General features: G+C 40.2%; 1 protein-coding gene across 13 annotated transcripts in view; it reads left to right on the top strand.

Annotated features, from left to right (window-relative positions):
* Positions 1 to 20,613, top strand: part of LOC118786030 (syntaxin-binding protein 5-like) — a 114,551-nt gene that overhangs the window by 59,949 nt on the left and 33,989 nt on the right. For 9 of the 13 annotated variants that reach the window (XM_036541037.1, XM_036541035.1, XM_036541036.1 and 6 more), the window contains 7 exons: positions 2,023 to 2,157; positions 11,190 to 11,253; positions 13,049 to 13,132; positions 15,373 to 15,496; positions 16,646 to 16,724; positions 16,917 to 17,074; positions 19,502 to 19,574. In XM_036541037.1, the coding sequence (XP_036396930.1) occupies positions 2,023 to 2,157; positions 11,190 to 11,253; positions 13,049 to 13,132; positions 15,373 to 15,496; positions 16,646 to 16,724; positions 16,917 to 17,074; positions 19,502 to 19,574 (717 nt within the window). The remainder of the gene's footprint in view (positions 1 to 2,022; positions 2,158 to 11,189; positions 11,254 to 13,048; positions 13,133 to 15,372; positions 15,497 to 16,645; positions 16,725 to 16,916; positions 17,075 to 19,501; positions 19,575 to 20,613) is intronic. The other 4 variants (XM_036541038.1, XM_036541046.1, XM_036541042.1 and 1 more) reach the window with 1 other exon arrangement.

The following is a 20,613-nucleotide window of genomic DNA, read 5'->3' on the forward strand; positions in this document are numbered from 1 at the left end:
CAAACTTTTGACATGGAGGTGGGGGGGGAGTAAATCTGAAATAGTGCTATGAAGAAAAGTGGTGTCAGGAGAGCAGTAAGCGTCATATGATGCAATGTATATTCAGCTGCATGCTAATGATGAAAAAGAAAAAAAAATAGACTGCATGAGCAGAATCAGCCTGAATCTGTTACAAGCAGCATGGGTATTTGACATGCAAACCGGGGTGTTTCACAGAACATCCTGTAGTTATATGGTTGGAATTAGCATATTATTCTCAGGTTGTATGTTTTATTAATTCAATTAGGCTGTTGCTGTGCTGAGCATCTTTCTTTTACTCAGCTGCCAGCTACAGCAGTTCAGGGGCAAGGTCAGGCAAGCCTCTACATGCAGGCAGGTCCTCAGTGCCAGACTTCAATATGCAGACCGCTGTGGTGGAGAGAGGGAAACAGAGAGAAAGGGTGGAATGGCGGGAACAAGGGGAAAGAAGGAAAGTGACTGGGTTTAGAGATACACTGTGTGTTGTCTTTGCTTTGTATTGCTCCACTGTGTACTGTAAGAAAAACTGCGTTTTGTTTTTGAGGTGAACAAGGGGATGGTTGGGACAAACATACATAAAAGTACAAAGTAAAGTGGAGCTGCGGTGCTGAAACATTTAAACCAATGAAATATTTTGACAAAGATGGCCAAAATGGGCGAGCCTTACTCCCCAAAGCTGTACTCACCTTGCAGTCTACTAGAGGTCGAGACAAAACTTCATTTCATCATAAAATGTGAGTAATAAGGCAATAAAGGTAATTGAATGTGAAAATTGAAAAGGAGAGAGCTTGACTCAATGGGGTTCCCTCAGGTTGTGTGACAGACCAGTGGAAATGTCTTCTGCACAAATCCGTCTGCATTCATTATATTATATTAACATCTACTTGTCCTTTTATAATGGTGCTTCCTTTACTGACTACACTTCAAATTTAAAACAAAAAAGATTATCATGGGTAACCCCTGAAACAGACTTTTCCAGAGATAAGAAACCTAGAGTGCCAAATCTCAGAATAGTTCACAGTGAACATTCTTACATTCCTGAGTTCTGAATTAATACTTATGTTGACTTTGGGAAAAAAAACATTTTGTCTGTATTAAAATACTAGCATGCTACTAACATACATAACTATAGTTTGGCAAATCAATGCAGCATATCTGTACATACTCATTGTGGATTTAGAGGCCAGAGAAACAGCACTTAATCTGTATTTCTCCATTGATAATTGAAAGAGAAAAAAAAATCAAATCACTGTAATACATTATCATGTTTTTTTTAGAACCATATCCATGGCATGTCATTGTACACATTGAGTTGGTGTGAGTGTTTTGCATGTGCGTGCCTGTGTGTGTGTGTGTGTGTGTGTGTGTGTGTGTGTGTGTTTGCATGTGTGTGTCTGCAATGTAAATTACTGTAGGTAAGCTTCTAACAAACCAAACGAATAATGTAGAAAACACTGGAATACATTGGAATGTGTAATTAGGCTTGCGACAGATCCCCACCCTATGTGTTTTGATTTCATAAACAGAAACACTTGTCACTGTAGTCAATTTTTTCTATAACACATACTATATTAATTACATATAATTATATGATAATTATTATTTCAGGTTTCACGTTACTGTAGATTTTGCATAACTATCCCGGGTACTTTAAAAAAAAAATTACACTATGTGTCCACTGGACTGAGTAAAAGTGTTACCCAACCTTGTTATTGATCTTTTGGTAATGGAAGTTGAATACTAATACTAGGAGAGTGTGTGGAGCACATGAGAGGTCACATTCTAATCATGGTTGGACTGCAGTAGCTTGTCTGTGCCTGGGTAAAGTTTGTATGGTATATGGGCAGTTTGAGCTTTGACCAACACACAGGGATAATTTTGGGTCCACATGGATTTTGTGTCAACAGACTTCTGAACGCTGCCACTCATATTGTTGGAGTAGGCCTGTTGGCATTGATGATAATTCACTCTCATCTGGTGTTTCTCTCTCTATCTTTCTGCCAGCATTACGTTCTGCCACCTGCCATTCCAGAGTAAATGGCTCTATGTGGGCACAGAGCGTGGGAACACACACATTGTCAACATCGAGTCCTTCGTTCTATCTGGATACGTCATCATGTGGAACAAGGCCATCGAACTGTGAGTCCATAATTGTTTTAATACAAAGCCACAAAGCTGTGAGTCTTCTCATTCAAGTAATTCATCATCCTAATCTTCTGATGATGACGGGGATGATGATGATGATGATGATGATGATGGTTGTGGTGGTGGTGGTGATGTCATGCTGGAGTCACGGTTGTCATTTCAGTGAAGGTAATGATCCTGAAAATATGATTGTTTGTTGTTAATGAGGATAGATCCTCAGTCTTCATAACTAGTATGTATTGCTTACACAGGCATCCTCATTTTCATAACCATCTGTCCATTCAGGTTAGCTTGAACTCGGGTTTAATTTAGTCATCTTGTAGGCTAAATTGTCGAGCATGTTTTATTTTAGCTTCCCAAATAAGTTTAGTAAAATGATAGATGAAAGCAAGAAAACATCAGTTTTTGTCTCTTTTATTTTAGTTTATTTTCATACCAAGCTGAATATCTATTTTTAGTATGCTTTCTGTGTCTTTTGTCTTTCCCAAACTGTCACTCATTTCTGAATTCTGAACAATAATGAATATTCATACTGTAGCCTGCTTTATATATATTTAAATACATAATTTTTTTTACATTATTTTGCGAATATTTTACTTAATCCCATTAGAAAATTATGTTTCTAATCCTTGCTCATAAAATTGCTTCTGTGGGAAAATACAATTTGATTTCCCACAAATCAGCTGGTGATTTCCAGGAGAGCAACACGTAGTGAACACATGTACTGTACTGATACAAGCAAAGCACAGACTCCAGAATGAGTCAATTTGATTCAACATTGACCATTGCCCCAGACAGAAATAGGACTGACAGATGGCATTGATCAAGTTGGAACATGGAGAGAGTCTGTGTGTCTCACCTACTCATCCCAAAAGCAGTATGTATTCAATAATAGTGTCTAGACTTGTTGAAGTCCTTAGTGTGTCATTTTATAGTGTATATATATTCCAGTTTGCTGTTTGCTTCACCTATTAATCACAGTGCAATGCTTTAACCTTCTACCTGTCATTTTCAAATTAATACCAAGTTCATCAGTCTGTCATTACCTCCAGTTCAGTTCTTAACTCCAGAGCACACATTCAAGGGGAAAACAGAATGATTGCAATGTCAGCCTGTTCGTGCTAATGGAGACACATGCAAATATTTTCCCTGGGCTGAGTGCATATTTGTCTTTCCCTTAATTAGGCTGATGATGCAGCTGAGCGGCTCTAAAACTCAGTGAACGTGTTGTGAACGTTGATAAGCATCAGACTGTCCAATGACAGTTCCAATGGTGACAAACCCAGCTGCTTGAACTCAGAGAGTGTCAGTAGGGGAATGGAATATTATGAAGCGCTCCTTTTGCATATCATTCTTTCAGAGTCATGTTTCAGACACCAGGCAAAATGGGCATTAGAGAGGAATCTTGGATAAGTTGTCTGCTCAGCTGGTTCTGAAAAACGTGCCTTGTCCAGTTGTAATGGAAGGTAATTAGTTTGTGCAGCTGTGTGTTGATCAGGCACAGAACAACAGAACTAAGTGAAGACTGTGGTGAATAAATATTTTTGGTTAGACAATTAGATGGACTTTCTCATCACATTTAGATTCATAACATTCATACATACAGTAGTGATGACTTTGTCTCTGGCTCTGGTTGTGGTTTCTTTTAGTTTTCTATACCCTCGAAATGGGACCACATAAATAAATTATATAAATAAATATGCCTGTTTTGATTCATAAGGGATACATTATTCCTGGGTTTACCGAAACCAAATTAGATTAAAACCTTATGACTGCAACATTTGATTTTTTTTCCTTTTAATTTTGCATGAATATTATATATTTGGCACTCACATGAAATGCAATCTGGGATATATTGCTTTATTGAAGACCTGTCATGATTGCATTCCTGCATTTATTAAGTTTATATGGAACTATATGAAATTATATAAAATATGGAATTATAGTAAAAGTAGTGCGCAGACAAAATACATAAAAACTACATTTGTGTAAAATGAGTCAAGCTTTTAAAATCTACCTACATTTCATATGCCTTTCTGTATAAAGAGTGTAAATGTAACCATCCTTGCGTACTCCTGAGTGCACAGTGGAATGTAATTCTCACAAATATCTTTTCCACTAACATATACCATTCACAAAACGGCAATTTGCTGCTGCTAGCATGTTGTGGTGCAACAACACGTGATGTTATGGGAATGTAGTGTTTTTGCTGCTGATGTGTTGTTTTGCTAGAATAAGCTAACACAAACCCTCAGCAATGTGCAGTAATGGCTTGGGTGCTTGACTTGAATCTCAGTAGCTTCATTTCATAAATGTAGACGATGGAAATTGGGAACTAAGTGCTAAGCCTCAGTATGACCTGACCTCTACAGATGATTTACAGCAGCCAATGAACCACCTCTTATCAATATTTCATTGAATTCATTAATAAATGGTGACAGCTCAATCATACTTCATTTATAAATAAACGAATTCCCAAACGTGAGATGCCTTCCTGGGAGAGCTCATTGTCACCTTCATTACTGCTTGCTGACAAATCATCACCTTGTTTCACATTTTTTCTCCCAATTTTTCCACATTTTTTGGTCATGGCATGTGAGGCGTTTTGTCATATTTTGTTCGCATGCTTCACGGCTTTGAAAACCTGCTTATGGACAAGTGGTCATGCTTGCCATGCTTTTTGATCAGTTCTGACACAAGCGGTAATGTTTTTTCCTTCACACATGACTTGTTAATCTCAATCAGGACCACAGAGCACACTTCATAGGTCCAGAAGTGTCACCGACTGCTGTGTGCCACTCAAAAGCTACACTTTCAGTAGAACTTCCCATAGTGATCAAGTGTCTGTAACCTAAAATACTCTTACCTGTTTCTAAGCGAACATGCTCTGTCAATGTATTTACAGATCAGTAGCACATCAGACTGCCATACCTCCTTCTGTTTCTGTACATTTTTATTTATCTGTGCAAGTTCATGATATTAAAAAGGTTTGATGCCCTGTACATGGAATATGACTAGAAATGTGAGAGGGTGGTAGATATATGCATGGTAAATGTTATTACAGTTTGTGATTTATGAGGTCACCCAGAATATCTGATCAAGGCATCCCCAGGAGATATGAAAGGAGATTGAAAAGAGGTCTCAAAATATCATATTTAAAACAACAAAACAAACTGAACTAATTCTCTCAGTGCCTTTGAGGACATTTAATGATTACTTTTTCAAGTGTGCAAATTGCACTGTGGCTTTTATTGAATTTAATACTGACATGCTAATTCTCAAAAATAATTGTCCTGTACCTTTGAACAGCTTCACAGTTGTAATCTAAGTGAGACTGAGACATCTTCAGGCTTATTTAAGATTTAATTAAAATGGCATTTAAAGTATATGTAATTCAGAAAGGTTGCAGATACCATAAGTGCTATTTGGGAGGATGTACAAATGTGGAATGGCACTGTGGGGTTCCTGATATTTTAAGGCATCTACTGAGTGGTCTGCCATAGCACCACAGCACTACACTGGTTGTACTTCATCAGATGCACACCTGGCATGTACGGCTTACGTTTGTTTGAAATATTTTTTTAAACTGATACTGAAACCTTTCCTCATCCATGGTTGCCATTTGCAGACCTCTTCCACATGCTGGTTCCACGTGCCCCCAGAACAAATCCTTACATTTCAAACAGACACTAACCTTACTTGACCCTGAGTCAGAGGTATGGAATTATGCCCTTGGAAATGAGTCACTTATTCCATTTTATAAATGTTTTATAACATGAGAGTTTAATTGAATTAGTATTTTTCACATTGTATGCTAAGTGCAACTATAAAAAGCGTACATAAAGCCCACATGATTAAGACATTAAGCATTCATATAGTGTGTACATTACTTATCACTTTTTATCATGTCATAATATGTATTGGAGAAATGAACGTCACATTCAACACTGACATCATTGACACACAACTTTTAGACACCTCTCATCCCAGCTATGTCATATGAATCAGAGGTGGTGGTGATATTATTTAACCTGAGGAATTTTACGTTGTGTATAAAAAGGTCTGTGTTTGTGTATATGCTCACATGTGCATGTGCTTGTGTGTGTGTGTGTGTGTATGTGTGTGTGTGTGTGTGCGTGTGTGTGTGTGCATGCATGTGTGTGTGTGTGTATGTGTGTGTGTGTGTGTGTGTGTGTGTGTGTGTGTGTGTGTGTGTGCATGTGTGTGTGCGTGTGTATGTGTATGTATGTACTTGTCTGTGCATATGGCAGTGTGCTCTGGTGCAGAATTGGCAGAAGTGAGCATCTCCCAGTGACTGGTGCACCGCTGATGAGGACAGAGAGATGCAACCTGACTCACTTCCATGAGAGCAGATGGGTTATTATTCTCTTCCTGATGAAATTTCCGCTCCTCTCCTGGAGCATCCAATCAAATAGAGTGTTAGGCTGGAGGCCACTGTGACTCGGGTGCCCATGATGACATGCTTAGCTTCTAGGGACACTTTTCTTAAAATGAATTATTAACCCGAATAGTCCAGAGGTGAAAACTGCATGCAGACAGAGAAGATCATTGATTGTTGGTATGAGTTATATTCATTCTGGAGAACCTGAATTTCTGCCCAGGGCCCTGTGTGCCCTCTGAAACAGAGAGCTGTGATATTTTGGCCTTGTGGCAGCAGTGCAGAGAGGTGGCCATCATGAACCTTTTTTCTGTTGCCAGTCCCACTGACACAGTCCTCCTGTTTCTCTCTGCTCCTTACCAGTAGTAACCCACCTCGATGAGCCACAAAGCAGTCGTAGTAATCATCATCTCAGACTCTAAAGCTCCTCTGACACTTGCAAGAATGTCATGTGATTTGGTATCTTAAATCTGGCACCATCGAACCTCATTTGCCTAAGTGCAGCTGCCCTCATAGCTTAAAGCCAGTTATGTTGGTAACAGCAATCCCCAAGTCCCAGTCGGTTAAATAAGTTCTCCAACATTTAGAGCCTAATGCTATCTCCTGATCCAGGTTGGTGGGGCAGGAACAGTATTTGGACATGGAAGTTGAGCAAAGGGCTACACTTCACGGGTGCATGTACCTCTCGGGACATACTGTGTGTGAAAATGCACTTCGCAGGAGACAGTGGAAGAAAGAGAGGCAGCTATCTGGAGAACTCTCGCACACAGTTTCTCAGAGTCAGTGGCTGAAGGGCACTGACAAATCAATCATCAGCCACTGTAGCCTGTATTCAGCCAATGCTGCAATCAGCCCGGCGCTTACAACACTCCATGGATGGGAATACATTCACTATCACCTAAAAAGGTCATCCGCACATGGCTCTGTAATATCACTTTTACGCTTCATCAATAGCGTGCCAAGTCGTCTGACCTTGTGGAGTGCTGTTGCCATGGATTCCTGGGCTTGTCAGAGTCAGTTTTCTTCTGTTCTCCAACAGTGCGGGTAATCCCCTGTTTGTTGCCAGTTGCAGGTGTTTGCTCCTTTTGCCCATCATTGTCACTGTCGCTGTCATTTTCCATCAGAGGTGGAGTTCAGGGTCAGGTGATCACTATCTTTTGAAGTCATTCGCTTTTTTAAGGGTTTTTTGAAGCGCCAATGTTTTTTGGCCTTTTTTTCCAAGTCGGCCATGCTCATCTGAGTCCTTAATTACAAATTCTTTACATAGCACATCTCAGCATAATTTCAGAAAGACACACTTGATCAAACTCAGTGTTTCAGGATTAATTATAATTACAGAAAATTGCTGTGCCACCTTCTTATAAATCTTTTGACCCAGGCTATTTTTGACATTCAACACAATCATAGTTGCAGACTTCCACTCCATTACAATCATTTGAAGAATGTTCAGAAACCCCTTACATATGTGTCCAAAGTAGCCTAAACCTACCAACAAAATGTCTCTCAATCCAACATCAATCCAGTCTGAATGACTGTAATTTGCAGTCAGAATGAAACATCCTAGGAGTTCTAATGAAGAAACATTCTGGAAATCTGAAGGAGCAATTCAAACAGGGAACATTTGTTTCTTTTCTTTTAGAGTACTGTTATTTGTGGGAGGACCCAGAAGGAGCAGTTAGGCCAAGTAATGAGTGCAGGTGCTAGATCTGCAGGGAATGTTCATTGCATTCAGAATTGCAGCAGAATGGGGTCCTTGCTCCACTGCAAGGCCACTGTGCCACTCCATAATCTCTTGATTACTATACACTTTTCACAGGTGATGCAGATGGGTTCCTGTGTTTCTCCTTGAACAAGGGGGGAAATATCAAAGCCATTAAAGTGGCTTTTGGACCTTTTCAATTTTTCTATGTTGTTGTATTAAATCTGTACAAAATTTTCATGTAATCCTTGGTAAAAAGTACAGGACACACAGTTATGTGTGTCATTCACAAATTATGCACATAGACTTTTAGTATGTGAAAGGATATCCGTTCCTGATTTTCGATCCAGAAGCACAGAATATTCTGCTACTGTGCCGGACGTGTTTAGTGTATACTGTACTGGGAGTACTTCTAAAGCATGCTGGAGTGTCTAATAAGATGGGCACTAATAAGATGTCCTGTTATGTGGTGGAACCTTCCGGTGGTGTCCAGAGGTGCTAGGGTCATCTGTATACACATGTAACCTTTATGACACACTTGATCCCACGTGTGACAGCATGACAAAGGCTGCCGTCTTCAGAAATATGTGTATGTCTGACCTCCACTGGTTCAGACTACCCAATGTAGTTACAGTGCTGGCCAAAAGTATTGGCACCCCTGCAATTCTGTCAGATAATGCTCAATTTCTCCCAGAAAATGATTGCAATTACAAATGTTTTGGTAGTAATATCTTCATTTATTTTGCTTGCAATAAAAAAACACAAAAGAGAAAGAAAAAAAAGTAAAATCAAGTATCAATTTACACAAAACTCCAAAAATGGGCCGGACAAAAGTATTGGCACCCTTTGAAAAATCATGTGATGCTTCTCTAATTTGTGTAATTAACAGCACCTGTTACTTACCTGTGACACATAACAGGTGGTGGCAATCACTAAATCACACTTGCAGCCAGTTAAAATGGATTAAAGTTGACTCAACCTCTGTCCTGTGTCCTTGTGTGTACCACATTGAGTATGGAGAAAAGAAAGAAGACCAAAGAACTGTCTGAGGACTTGAGAAGCAAAATTGTGAGGAAGCATGGGCAATCTCAAGGCTACAAGTCCATCTCCAAAGACCTGAATGTTCCTGTGTCTACCGTGCGCAGTGTCATCAATAGGTTTAAAGCCCATGGCACTGTGGCTAACCTCCCTAGATGTGGACGGAAAAGAAAAATTGACGAGAGATTTCAACGAAAGATTGTGCGGATGGTGGATAAAGAACCTCGACTAACATCCAGACAAGTTCAAGCTGTCCTGCAGTCCGAGGGTACAACAGTGTCAACCCGTACTATCCGTCGGTGTCTGAATGAAAAGGGACTCTATGGTAGGATACCCAGGAAGACTCCACTTCTGACCCAGAGACATAAAAAAGCCAGGCTGGAGTTTGCTAAAACTTACCTGAGAAAGCCAAAAACATTTTGGAAGAATGTTCTCTGGTCAGATGACACAAAAGTAGAGCTTTTTGGGAAAAGGCATCAACATAGAGTTTACAGGAAAAAAAACGAGGCCTTCAAAGAAAAGAACACGGTCCCCACAGTCAAACATGGCGGAGGTTCCCTGATGTTTTGGGGTTGCTTTGCTGCCTCTGGCACTGGACTGCTTGACCGTGTGCATGGCATTATGAAGTCTGAAGACTACCAACAAATTTTGCAGCGTAATGTAGGGCCCAGTGTGAGAAAGCTGGGTCTCCCTCAGAGGTCATGGGTCTTCCAGCAGGACAATGACCCAAAGCACACTTCAAAAAGCACTAGAAAATGGTTTGAGGGAAAGCACTGGAGACTTCTAAAGAGGCCAGCAATGAGTCCAGACCTGAATCCCATAGAACACTTGTGGAGAGATCTGAAAATGGCAGTTTGGAGAAGGCACCCTTCAAATCTCAGGGAGCTGGAGCAGTTTGCCAAAGAAGAATGGTCTAAAATTCCAGCAGAGCATTGTAAGAAACTCATTGATGGATACCGGAAGCGGTTGTTCGCAGTTATTTTGTCCAAAGGTTGTGCTACCAAGTATTAGGCTGAGGGTGCCAATACTTTTGTCCGGTCCATTTTTGGAGTTTTGTGTAAAATGATAATTGATTTAATTTTTGATTTAATTGCAATCATTTTCTGGGAGAAATTGAGCATTATCTGACAGAATTGCAGGGGTGCCAATACTTTTGGCCAGCACTGTATATCTAAGCAGACAGTATTTAACATTTGTGTTTAACATTATGCTGCCACTGAAAATGAAAGAACTGAAGCATATCAGTCATCACTATCCTTGGAGCATATTACTGTGGTTCGTGAATGCCCATTGTTCTGTGTTTTTAATAAAATGCTCTTCCTGAAGTCATACAATACTTAAATATAAATACTTTATATTATACTTTATATCTCTATCTATATATATATATATATATATATATATATAGATATATATATATATATATATATATATATACTTACATAAATACTTCTTGTTCAGGTAATGGCTGTAGAAATTAATGGGACTTAGCAACCTGGCTACTTAGTCTTCCACAGTGAAGAATGAACAGGTGGGAGAAAATACAAGTGAGGAGCTATCATATTGAATATATACCTGAAAACTCTGCCCATTTCAGGTGAACTCCAATTTACAATGTAGGCAGTTACCTAGTCTGTCTGACCTAATGTGTATGTCCAGTTTAGTTAGACCAGACAGCTCAGTGGAGACAAGGCAGTATTGAGGCGTAGCTGAAGTGTCTGCTCAGGCTTGCATTCAGTGCATTTTTTGGTGTACAAGGAAGCTGCCTGGTAATAGTCTGTCTCTGTTTCATCTTATGATTAAACTCTAAGTGCTTAGCACAAGTGACATAATTTCCACCACAACAGAGGAGAAAAAAAAAAAAAACACTTCAATTTTTCTCTTTCACAGATCAACCAAAACACATCCTGGACCCGTGGTTCATTTGAGTGACAGCCCAAAGGATGAAGGGCGGGTAAGTACCGAGCAGCTGAAGGATAGAGGAAACTCACATATAAGAGCTCCATTTTGTTTTTCATCTAGAAACCTCAAAGGAATAACCATGAACGTGTTTCCCTGGAGAGGGCACAAGCCCTGCAGGGGCTGTTTGCCTAAACACAACACATATATGTTGTAGATATTTAAATGGTATTGTGACCTACATGGCTCACAGACCAGCACCAGTGTTTGTGTCAAATGTCTCTCTTCACTGTCCCTTGAGGATGCATGTGTGCATGACATTGCAATGAGCTGGTGAAAGGATAAGTGAGTAAAACAGGTAGCAGGATTTTGAGGTTGGTTGTGTGTGTGGCATATGCATGCAGCTACAGATTTTTACAGGGTTTTAGCTGTGATATTGGGCGCCGAGGGAGGGAATTAACTGTTGTTTGACACACTTTAATGTGGCAGCCTCCGTCATGTGATGGTCCTGCAGGACAATGAGTGTTAGAGTGGAGCATTGCCATACCTGACAGCTTGTCTGTCATGTCATCCCACCTATTCTCTGCCTGCTTCTCCTATGATATCCACTTTTCCAGCTCCCTCAGGTTTTCATTCCTTTATACCCTGCCTGCTTTGTGCCAACCCACCCCTGCCTCCAACAAACACACTCCTTCCCCACCCATACACACACACACACACACACACACACACACCTTATCACCCGATTCTTTGCAGACCCCCTTCATCCCATCCGCCATCATTTTAGGTCCGTCTATCGTCTTACATCTGGCAACACATAAACATGCGCAGTATGTCTTGATCACATCCACAGATGAAAGCAGACTGGATTTTAGATTTCTCTGACTTCTCCTAAGGGCTGCTTCTCTGTGCAGTTCCCTCTTCCCCCCCTCCCTCCCTTTCCCCTTCTAACTAAATCCAGAGTAAACCTCACAAATGGATAAAAACTCTGGAGTGAACAAATCTCCAGTGTTCAGCGCCACACTCACAGCAATCATCTCCCAAATCCCTCTAATCACATCTCAGAGAGAGATGGAGCGCTGCCCCCGGGCCTCAGAGGAGGCCCTCCTGAATTGGTTTTGTGGTCTTATCTGGCCATGTAAGACTGAGCTCTGAGGAGGTCTGGCTATGGTGAACGTGTATTATTTTTTTCTTGCTTATTTCTTTGTTATATAAAGGGAACCAACAACATCTACAGTTGTTATTGTTTTTTTTTTTCAGATTTTTGGAGAAGCATGTAGATGATCCTATGAATGTTTTGCACACTGGATTACAAAAGAAGCAAAACCTCAAACTGCCAGCATACTGCAAAACATCTCTGCATCATGTCAAATACAAGAATAATGTGTCAGGTGCAATGTATAAGGTAAACAGGAACAGACATTCAGTCAGTGAACTATCATCAGGTAATAGAATCGTCTGTTTCAATTTATTTTTTACCTTGCACCTGCCACTTTATTTTTTGTATCTGTCACTATGTTGAATAAAACATAGTAGAACTTTGCATTAAGATGACAATTTAAAGCTTTTCTTGCGTTGTGACCCAACGAACAAACATGTATGCATCATTTTAATTTTTCAGACTTTTAGGCTTACACACTTTGGGACTTAATTTTGGATTATAATATATAGAGTCTGCCATTATAGTATGCAATGACCTTTTTGTTTGCCATCCAAGCATTGTCTGTTAAACTGAGGTCTTAAATATCACCTACTCTATAGCTGCCATAGCGATGTTCTTATCCACCTCTGCTTGCCTACTGTATATCATGTAACTGATGGTTGTCTCCATTCCTCCCTCCTCTTCAAAGCTGCTGATAGGTTTTGAGAGTGGGACAGTGGTACAGTGGGACCTCCGAGTCAAGAAGGCTGACTTCCGAATCTACTATGATGAGGTGGGTACAGCCCGGCTGTACTCTCAATAGTATGTGCTACTATGAGTTGCGTTCAGTCATGCTACACCCTCACCATTACGAACTATAGGGGCAGTCTTCTCTGCGTCACCGTTAGCACAATCTATCTTGATATTCTGTCGCGAACAAAGTGATAATAGAAGTGAGGATATCTGTGGTATAGATATAAAGCCTCAACATGCACATAATAAGAATGATAGAATGTCTAAATAAGGTCTAAATAAGTTTTCTCCGAGCTCTATTTATTTATTTATTTATTCATTCATTCTGTATTACCGTATTTCTTTTTTTCTCTCTGAAGTTCTTCTCTCCATGCATTCATTGGAATGTACAGCATTGCTCTCTCCATTCATAACAATGAAAATGAAACTTTTTAATTTCCACCTACCAGGACCACTTGGGCCATACTCAGAAAAGCAGTATATTGGGAAAAAGAGGAGAAATTATTCTTGATACTGAAAATGATACTGAAAACTGAAAATAATTGATTTATACATCATCAGAAATCAAGTGTGTTGCTTATAGTATGAGATTAAAATGAAATCACACACTCACATTTACAAATAATTCATCATACTAAAGCATCCTTAAAACTCCATCTCGCACATGAATACTTCTCACCATAATATTAAAAACTAGAACATGCACTCCTTCCTCAGAGCACTTTATTTCATTTCATGGCATACAAACCTTTTAAGACTTCTAATTAGACTTCTTCCATTGCTGCTCATGCATATGAAGTTTTAAGAGGACTGAGAATTGGAAAGTTTGTTTGAAAAGTGATTACTGGGGTATCAGAAACAAAGGATGGTGTGGGTAGCAAAGAAATGTTAATTTAGCTGATTCATAAAGGATGTTTTCAAAAGACTGATAGATGTGGGAGATAATGTTGCGCCCAGTGATGCTCCCATGTGGTTTGCTTCGGCAGAAAGAATGGAGTGCGTTGGAGTGTACTGTTGAGCTCTCACTCAGAGAAAGCAATCACACTCCGGGATGAGCTGACACCTTTTGTAATTAGTGTAGTTCGATTAACTTTCTGTTTCTTCTCCAACAATTTCTTTCTGACTCAATTAACTTAACGGCAGACATCAAATGCTTCTATCATCACATGAATACATTATGCTGACGTTTATAAAGGCATAACTGTGGTACTTAGGAATAAACACCCAAAGCGCTCCATGTAATTTTAAGTTTCCTCTTTGTTTCACTGTGGGATTTATGTGGAGCCTGAAGACTGCAGTAAATAGCTTGTGATTGAATTGTAATGGCCATGTCTCTGATATTTTAGCTTGAAGACCATACTGAAAGTACTTACCTGGTCTTCTTCAGCACTCCTCTATTTCTGCACTTTCTGGGTTTCACATGTAGTTCCCTATGTTGCAGTCACCATGGCTACTGCATGTCTGAGAACTGGGGTGAATGTTCCCACTGAAACTATATTAAGATCAAGAAGAGGATTCAATTAACAGACCAAGCCAACCTTCTAAAACACATCCTTACAGTCATGAGCCGGTGCCCCAGTCCATGAATACAGCTAGAACAATGTGTTCTGTTTTGACTTTAGGTAGTGTGTGTCTGTGCCTGTCTGTGTGTGTGTGTGTGTGTGTGTGTGCGTGTGTGTGTGTGTGTGTGTGTGTGTGTATGCAATTTGATTTTAGAGCATGCTGTATGTATGCGTACACATGTTTACATAGGACTACATGTCATGCCTGTTTACAATATGGCTCAGATGATCATTGGCTATGTTATTGCTTACATAATTACATAATTATGCAGATGCACCTTTTCACAGAGCAACCTACACAGTTAATACATTATCCATTTACACAGCTGACACCATCCAGTATCTTGTTCAAGGTATAATAACAGTGCCCTGTCTCGGTGTCCAATTGGCAACCTTTTGGTTCCAAGACCTCTATCCCAGTCAATTACACTAGGTATCTGTCTAGCTAATTTAATTTAATTTAACCTGAGTGCTTGGGATGTAGTGGAATAAGGCTGATTTGTGAATGATGAGAGCCTATCGCCTGCCCAAAATATAACAGTTTGCTGGAAGTTGCAGATAGCTAGGAGACCTGGGCCTTACATCACCAAAAATTATACCTACAAGCCTGGTCCCACCAAAGGCAACTCTTTGTGACAATTTTTAAGCCCGTGTTCCCAGCTCTTAATTTAATCTATTCAACTATTTAGCTAATTTGCCTGCTCCTTGTCAACCACAGGCCATCCATTCTGTCAGCTGGCACCATGAAGGGAAGCAGTTCATGTGCAGTCACTCAGATGGCAGTCTCACCACCTGGAACCTGAGGAACACCTCCAAGCCCTTCCAGGTCACCTTCCCCCACGGTGAGATGTCTGACTTCCAACCCTCCACTGAACACACAGGGTAGCACATCCCAGCAGAACTGTTACAGCCTAATGCATTAAAGCCATCTGAACAGCAACAGTTTCCAGTTTTCTTAAAACCACTAACGCTCCTTGAAGGGAGGCATTAGATTGGTTCAGTTAAGAAGCACATTAGGTAAATCCCATGGTTAAGTACTTTCCAGGAGCGTAAGCCTGAACGCTCGGTGGCCTTCCAGAACCAGGGATTACTACAGAAAGCAGAGGAAGCACAAAGGAAGAAGTAAGAGATTAAATGTATGACAGGCATTACCATTTGTCTCATCTGCAGCAGGAGAATTCACTATGTGTGTCAGGAAAAAACAGGAAAAAAAGAAAGTACAGAGACAGAAGAAGAGACAGTGTTAAATATAGCTAGACACATAGAATATAACAAATGGATGCTGAACACTTTAGGTCACCCACCCCAAGTTTGATGTTGATATGTCATTATGAGGAGGAATGGTTTTAAAGGAGCAAGCTTGCCCTCTCCTCCTTTCTCTCTCTCATGAGCAATGAGAAAATGACCCACTCAGCCACCAATCCAGATGGGGCACTGGGTTGACGTGAGTGGTGACAGAAATGATGAAAAGGAGACTGGGAGACATAGCTTTAACATCTGTGCAGCGCTCTCTGTCCCACTGACGTATGCCTTAACCCACAGTAGCGAGAAAATCCGGCTGTAGCGTTTCTCCTGAGCTGTTATTTAGTGTGAGAGGAGGGCTTAATCTGAATGATGTCTCAGTATTTCTGTTCTTCATATTTTCGGACTGCATGATAAAGAAGGTTTGATCTGTTGGATGGACTGCATTATATGTATGCTTTAAGTACAAGGCTAGTACTACCCATTCATTTGCCTCCTGAGTGGTATGCTGCGTCAATATCTGTGTTTCATGCTCTTTAATGAGTGCAAGTTAACATAGGGTGTGCGCTCTCTCACTTACCTCTCATGAAATCCCGGCTAACATATTCTCACACCCCGCTGCCAGAGCACTGTATACAATATTATCATTATTACATATTAATGACATACAGTAGTAATGGCTGGGAAAGCTGAACAGGTACATTCCTATTGAACATTGAACCCCTTCCTCCTTGTTTTGGGGTCTGTAGGGAAGGCACAGAGGGATGGTAAGAAGCCAGAGTCCTGCAAGCCCATCCTGAAGGTGGAGTACAAAACCACGAGGAACAGGTGAATGCTTCGCTGATGCTGCGCTTGTCTGAAACTGGCTCTGACTCAGTTTGAAGGTCTGTGTTGCACATTCAGGCATTGTCAGCGTTACCGAAGGATGCAGAAAGCTGGCCTTCTCCAGATCTGTTAAGGTTTGGACAGCCTAAGAGATAGACTCAGAGATATAGTGATAAAGACATGTCTGTGTTGCAGCAGTGAGCCCTTTGTCATCTTCTCTGGGGGGTTGTCCTACGACAAGGCCAGCAGGAGGCCAACTCTGACCATCATGCACGGCAAGTCCATAACCGTGCTGGAGATGGACCACCCCATTGTGGACTTCCTGGTTCTCTGTGAGACGCCATACCCTAATGGTGAGTACTTGTTTTCATAGAGGAAGGCAGAGGAATGGGTGCACATGAACACAGCAGGAAGAGACACAGAGGGGGTAGGTTTCAAACTGAGATAAGCTCTGAATGAATGACAGAATCTTTGCTATCAGCCACAGAAGGCATGCCAAACTCTATGGTGACCTTCACATTTTGTTTGTTCTTCATGCATCTCAGCTGGCAAATCAGTGACAGAGTTGTTCCAATCCTAAATCAGGGCTCAGCAATTTTGGTGGAAATGCTTTTATGGCACTCCCCTCTACCAAAGTATGCAGTTCCTTGATTTAAAAATAATTACATTACATATGCTTGGCAGACACTTCTATCCAGAGTGACTTATATAGCTTCCTGTCTCTCTACGTTTTCCCTGCACAGACTCAAAAACAGGAAGGAATGCATACAGAGAGAGACAAGCTGTCTGTGTGTCTGGTGCATTAGTACTGGCAATCATCCACCAGACACCTTCTTCATATTTGCTGTCTTTAGAACCATAATCCAAGCCCTGTTAAAATGAGAAGAACAGCACGATTTTAAATTAATCTTATATCCATGTGGAGACAGACAGAGATTTCAGTTTCAGATGCACAGAAATGCCAGTGCACCCTGCTGTCCATACAGAGCTCTTTAGTTAAGTGCATGGTTCTAAAACACTGGCACTGTTATACATCTACTAATCAGGAATTGTGAGCTGATGCCAAAACACCCTTTTTGTTCTAAAATTCTGTCAATGATTTAAATTCAAGGACAACTGAATTTGCGGACAGCCTGTGGCCTGTCCACAACAATAAAACAAACAAAAAAAATGCACTTGGATGGAAATTGAAATCATTCATCATTTCACCTGATACAAATGATATTTGGGTCAGTACGAGAAATTCTTTTGCAGAGATGGTAGATCAGCCACCAAAGACTCATTTTCATGCAGCTCATACATTTACAGTATTATCCCAATACCAATCATGCAAATGCAAATAAGTGCTAAGCAAATAGCGGGCCCAGTTTTGATAAGGAAAAAACATGGATCAGTAGGCAAACACTGCCAGCACAATTGTGTTTAGTAATTTGGTATCAGCGTAGTTAGCAAAAATACCATAATTGACAAGATTGCATTTTTCTCCCTGATGGTGCAAACATTTTTCCCAGTTCAGGAGGGTGATGGGTGGAGATGAAACAATGTGATGCATGGGTGTGAATATTTATGGAAGGGAGTGATATCATAAGCATAATGGAGTAGTCATTGTCTCCTCTGTGTTTATGCTCCCTTGTGTATGTAACGCCTGGAAGATGGCTTTTGGGGGAGGGGCATTTTGTTAAGAAATAATTCTAAACTATGAAAGACATGGGAAAGGCATCTGCAGATGAACACCAACATTAACAGTGTTAATAATTTCAGCAGTGATTGTTTAGAAAAAAAAACATAAAAATGTAAACAAAATGCAATCACCAGCAAGACAGTATAAAATAATAATAATTAAAAAATAATAATTTCACCTTTTGTATGTATGAACAATAATCAATATTGATCAAATGTTGTAAATATCACACTTATGTTTGCTTACTATCGTCGATCATCTCATGACAAGCAACTACATGGTTGGATATTTCAATGGTTAAAACATCCAGATCTAACTTTTAATTATCTAACTGTTAATCTAATTTATCCTGTGCCTAGCTAGGTAGCCACATGAAAATTATATATGATACCAGCTAACTAGTTACCCTCAAGCAGGGTAAATCCAACCAATTTCCTGCTTGGAAAGTTAGACCTCCTGAAAGTAAAATAAACCAATAAATGATCACAAAACCATAACAATGTTCTAAAGAATTTAAGGTCATCATGCAGATAAACAGGACCTTGAGCTTTAGCATTCCACAAAACAGATCGATAGTGTTTTTGATTAAGGTTAGTCTAAGCAGATATAAAGTGCCAAGTGGCAATGACAGTTTATTCATTGCACATTTAATATTGTATGTGAGTTACGGTTTAATCATCCAGCTTAGAAAAGGAATATACAGTAATGTGTTATGTCAAACAAACAAATCAGAGCAAAAACAGTAGCAGAGAAGATTATAAGAACAAGTTCATTGGTGTCATTTAACTCACATTTTAATATATGCATTTTCCTTTATTTGTATACAACAAATAGCACATTTGTGTTATATATTTCCAGTGACCAAACAAATAAACTAACACTAATTAATCAAGTATGCATTAGTATGGTAATTATATTTAATTTATAGCAGTATTTAGAAATATTTAGCTCTAATTAGATACGTTATAGCTCATGAGGTAAGATGTTGATGCGTAGAAAATAGAAAATAATGTTTAACCAGTGCCACTTAACCCTACAGTTGCAGGCACAAGGACAGATAAGCCAAAACATGTGTTTCTTTTGGTTTTCCTGTCTGCAGAGGTCCAGGAGCCATATGCTGTGGCAGTGCTGCTGGAGAAAGACTTCATTTTGGTGGATCTCACTCAGAGCAGGTGAGTGCGTTGAGAATCCTGTGAGTGTAGATATTGTGTGGAGTGTGATAACGGTATGAAGAGCCATGTTCATGCAGAGAATGTGTGGAGTCTGATAAACAGTATTCCCACTCCTGCGAGTATAGAGGTGGTGTGAAGTGTGGTAAACAGTATGCTAACCCCTCTTTGTGTAGAGAATGTGCGGACTGTGGTATGAAAACCCTGTGAGTGTAGAGATTGTGTGTTAAACAGTGTGAAGATCCCAGAGAGTGTAGAGTGTGTGAAGTGTGGTAAGGAGAATGAAGACTACTGTGACACTTAATCAAGTGTGTTACTTGGTCTCAGTGATGTAACTTGTTGTGACTAAGATGTCTCGCAAAGACAGCCGAGAGGAAATTCACAGCAGCATTAGACACAACCTGCAGAAAAGTCACTCATCACTACAGTAACAGGAGGACAATGATGAGTGTTAGGGCTACCCAAGGAATAATTATGAGTGTCTCAATTAGCCCTCAGATATAAAACTCCAAATGTCTCCTCAGTGTCCTCAAAATGCTGTTAGCGACATGTCACCTCACAGTAAGAGGAAGGTTGCTCTATCACTGTTACACACTGCAGGCTGCCTCTGTTTCAGTAAGGCATTTCTCTCAGCTCTCTTTCTAGATATCATAAACAACGAGATGCAGTTTATTATAAGATGCTTTCAGAACTGAACTGAACACACATAAACACTCACACATGCACGCATACTCAAACACACACACACACACACAGAGAATGCCTGTGCGGGTAGAACAATGTGTCCTTAACATTTAGCAGTGCAGAGAAGCTCTCTCCATCCCTGCTGTTTAGAGCCACCTCTGCATGTGTGCCAGAGAGTGATTTAGCTCTGTTAAACAGCCCAGCCACCAGGGGCACCTGTGAAGGGACGTGACAGTGGAGCTAACGACCTGGAGCTTCTTCATATTTCTGCGACGTCTGTTGCACAAATCTTTGATAAGGATGCTAAGTTCCCAGGGCACATTCACGGATTGATTTGTCACTCTCGCTGAGAAGAAAG

This window comes from Megalops cyprinoides, chromosome 11 (assembly GCF_013368585.1).
Source record: "Megalops cyprinoides isolate fMegCyp1 chromosome 11, fMegCyp1.pri, whole genome shotgun sequence".
NCBI lineage: Eukaryota > Metazoa > Chordata > Actinopteri > Elopiformes > Megalopidae > Megalops > Megalops cyprinoides.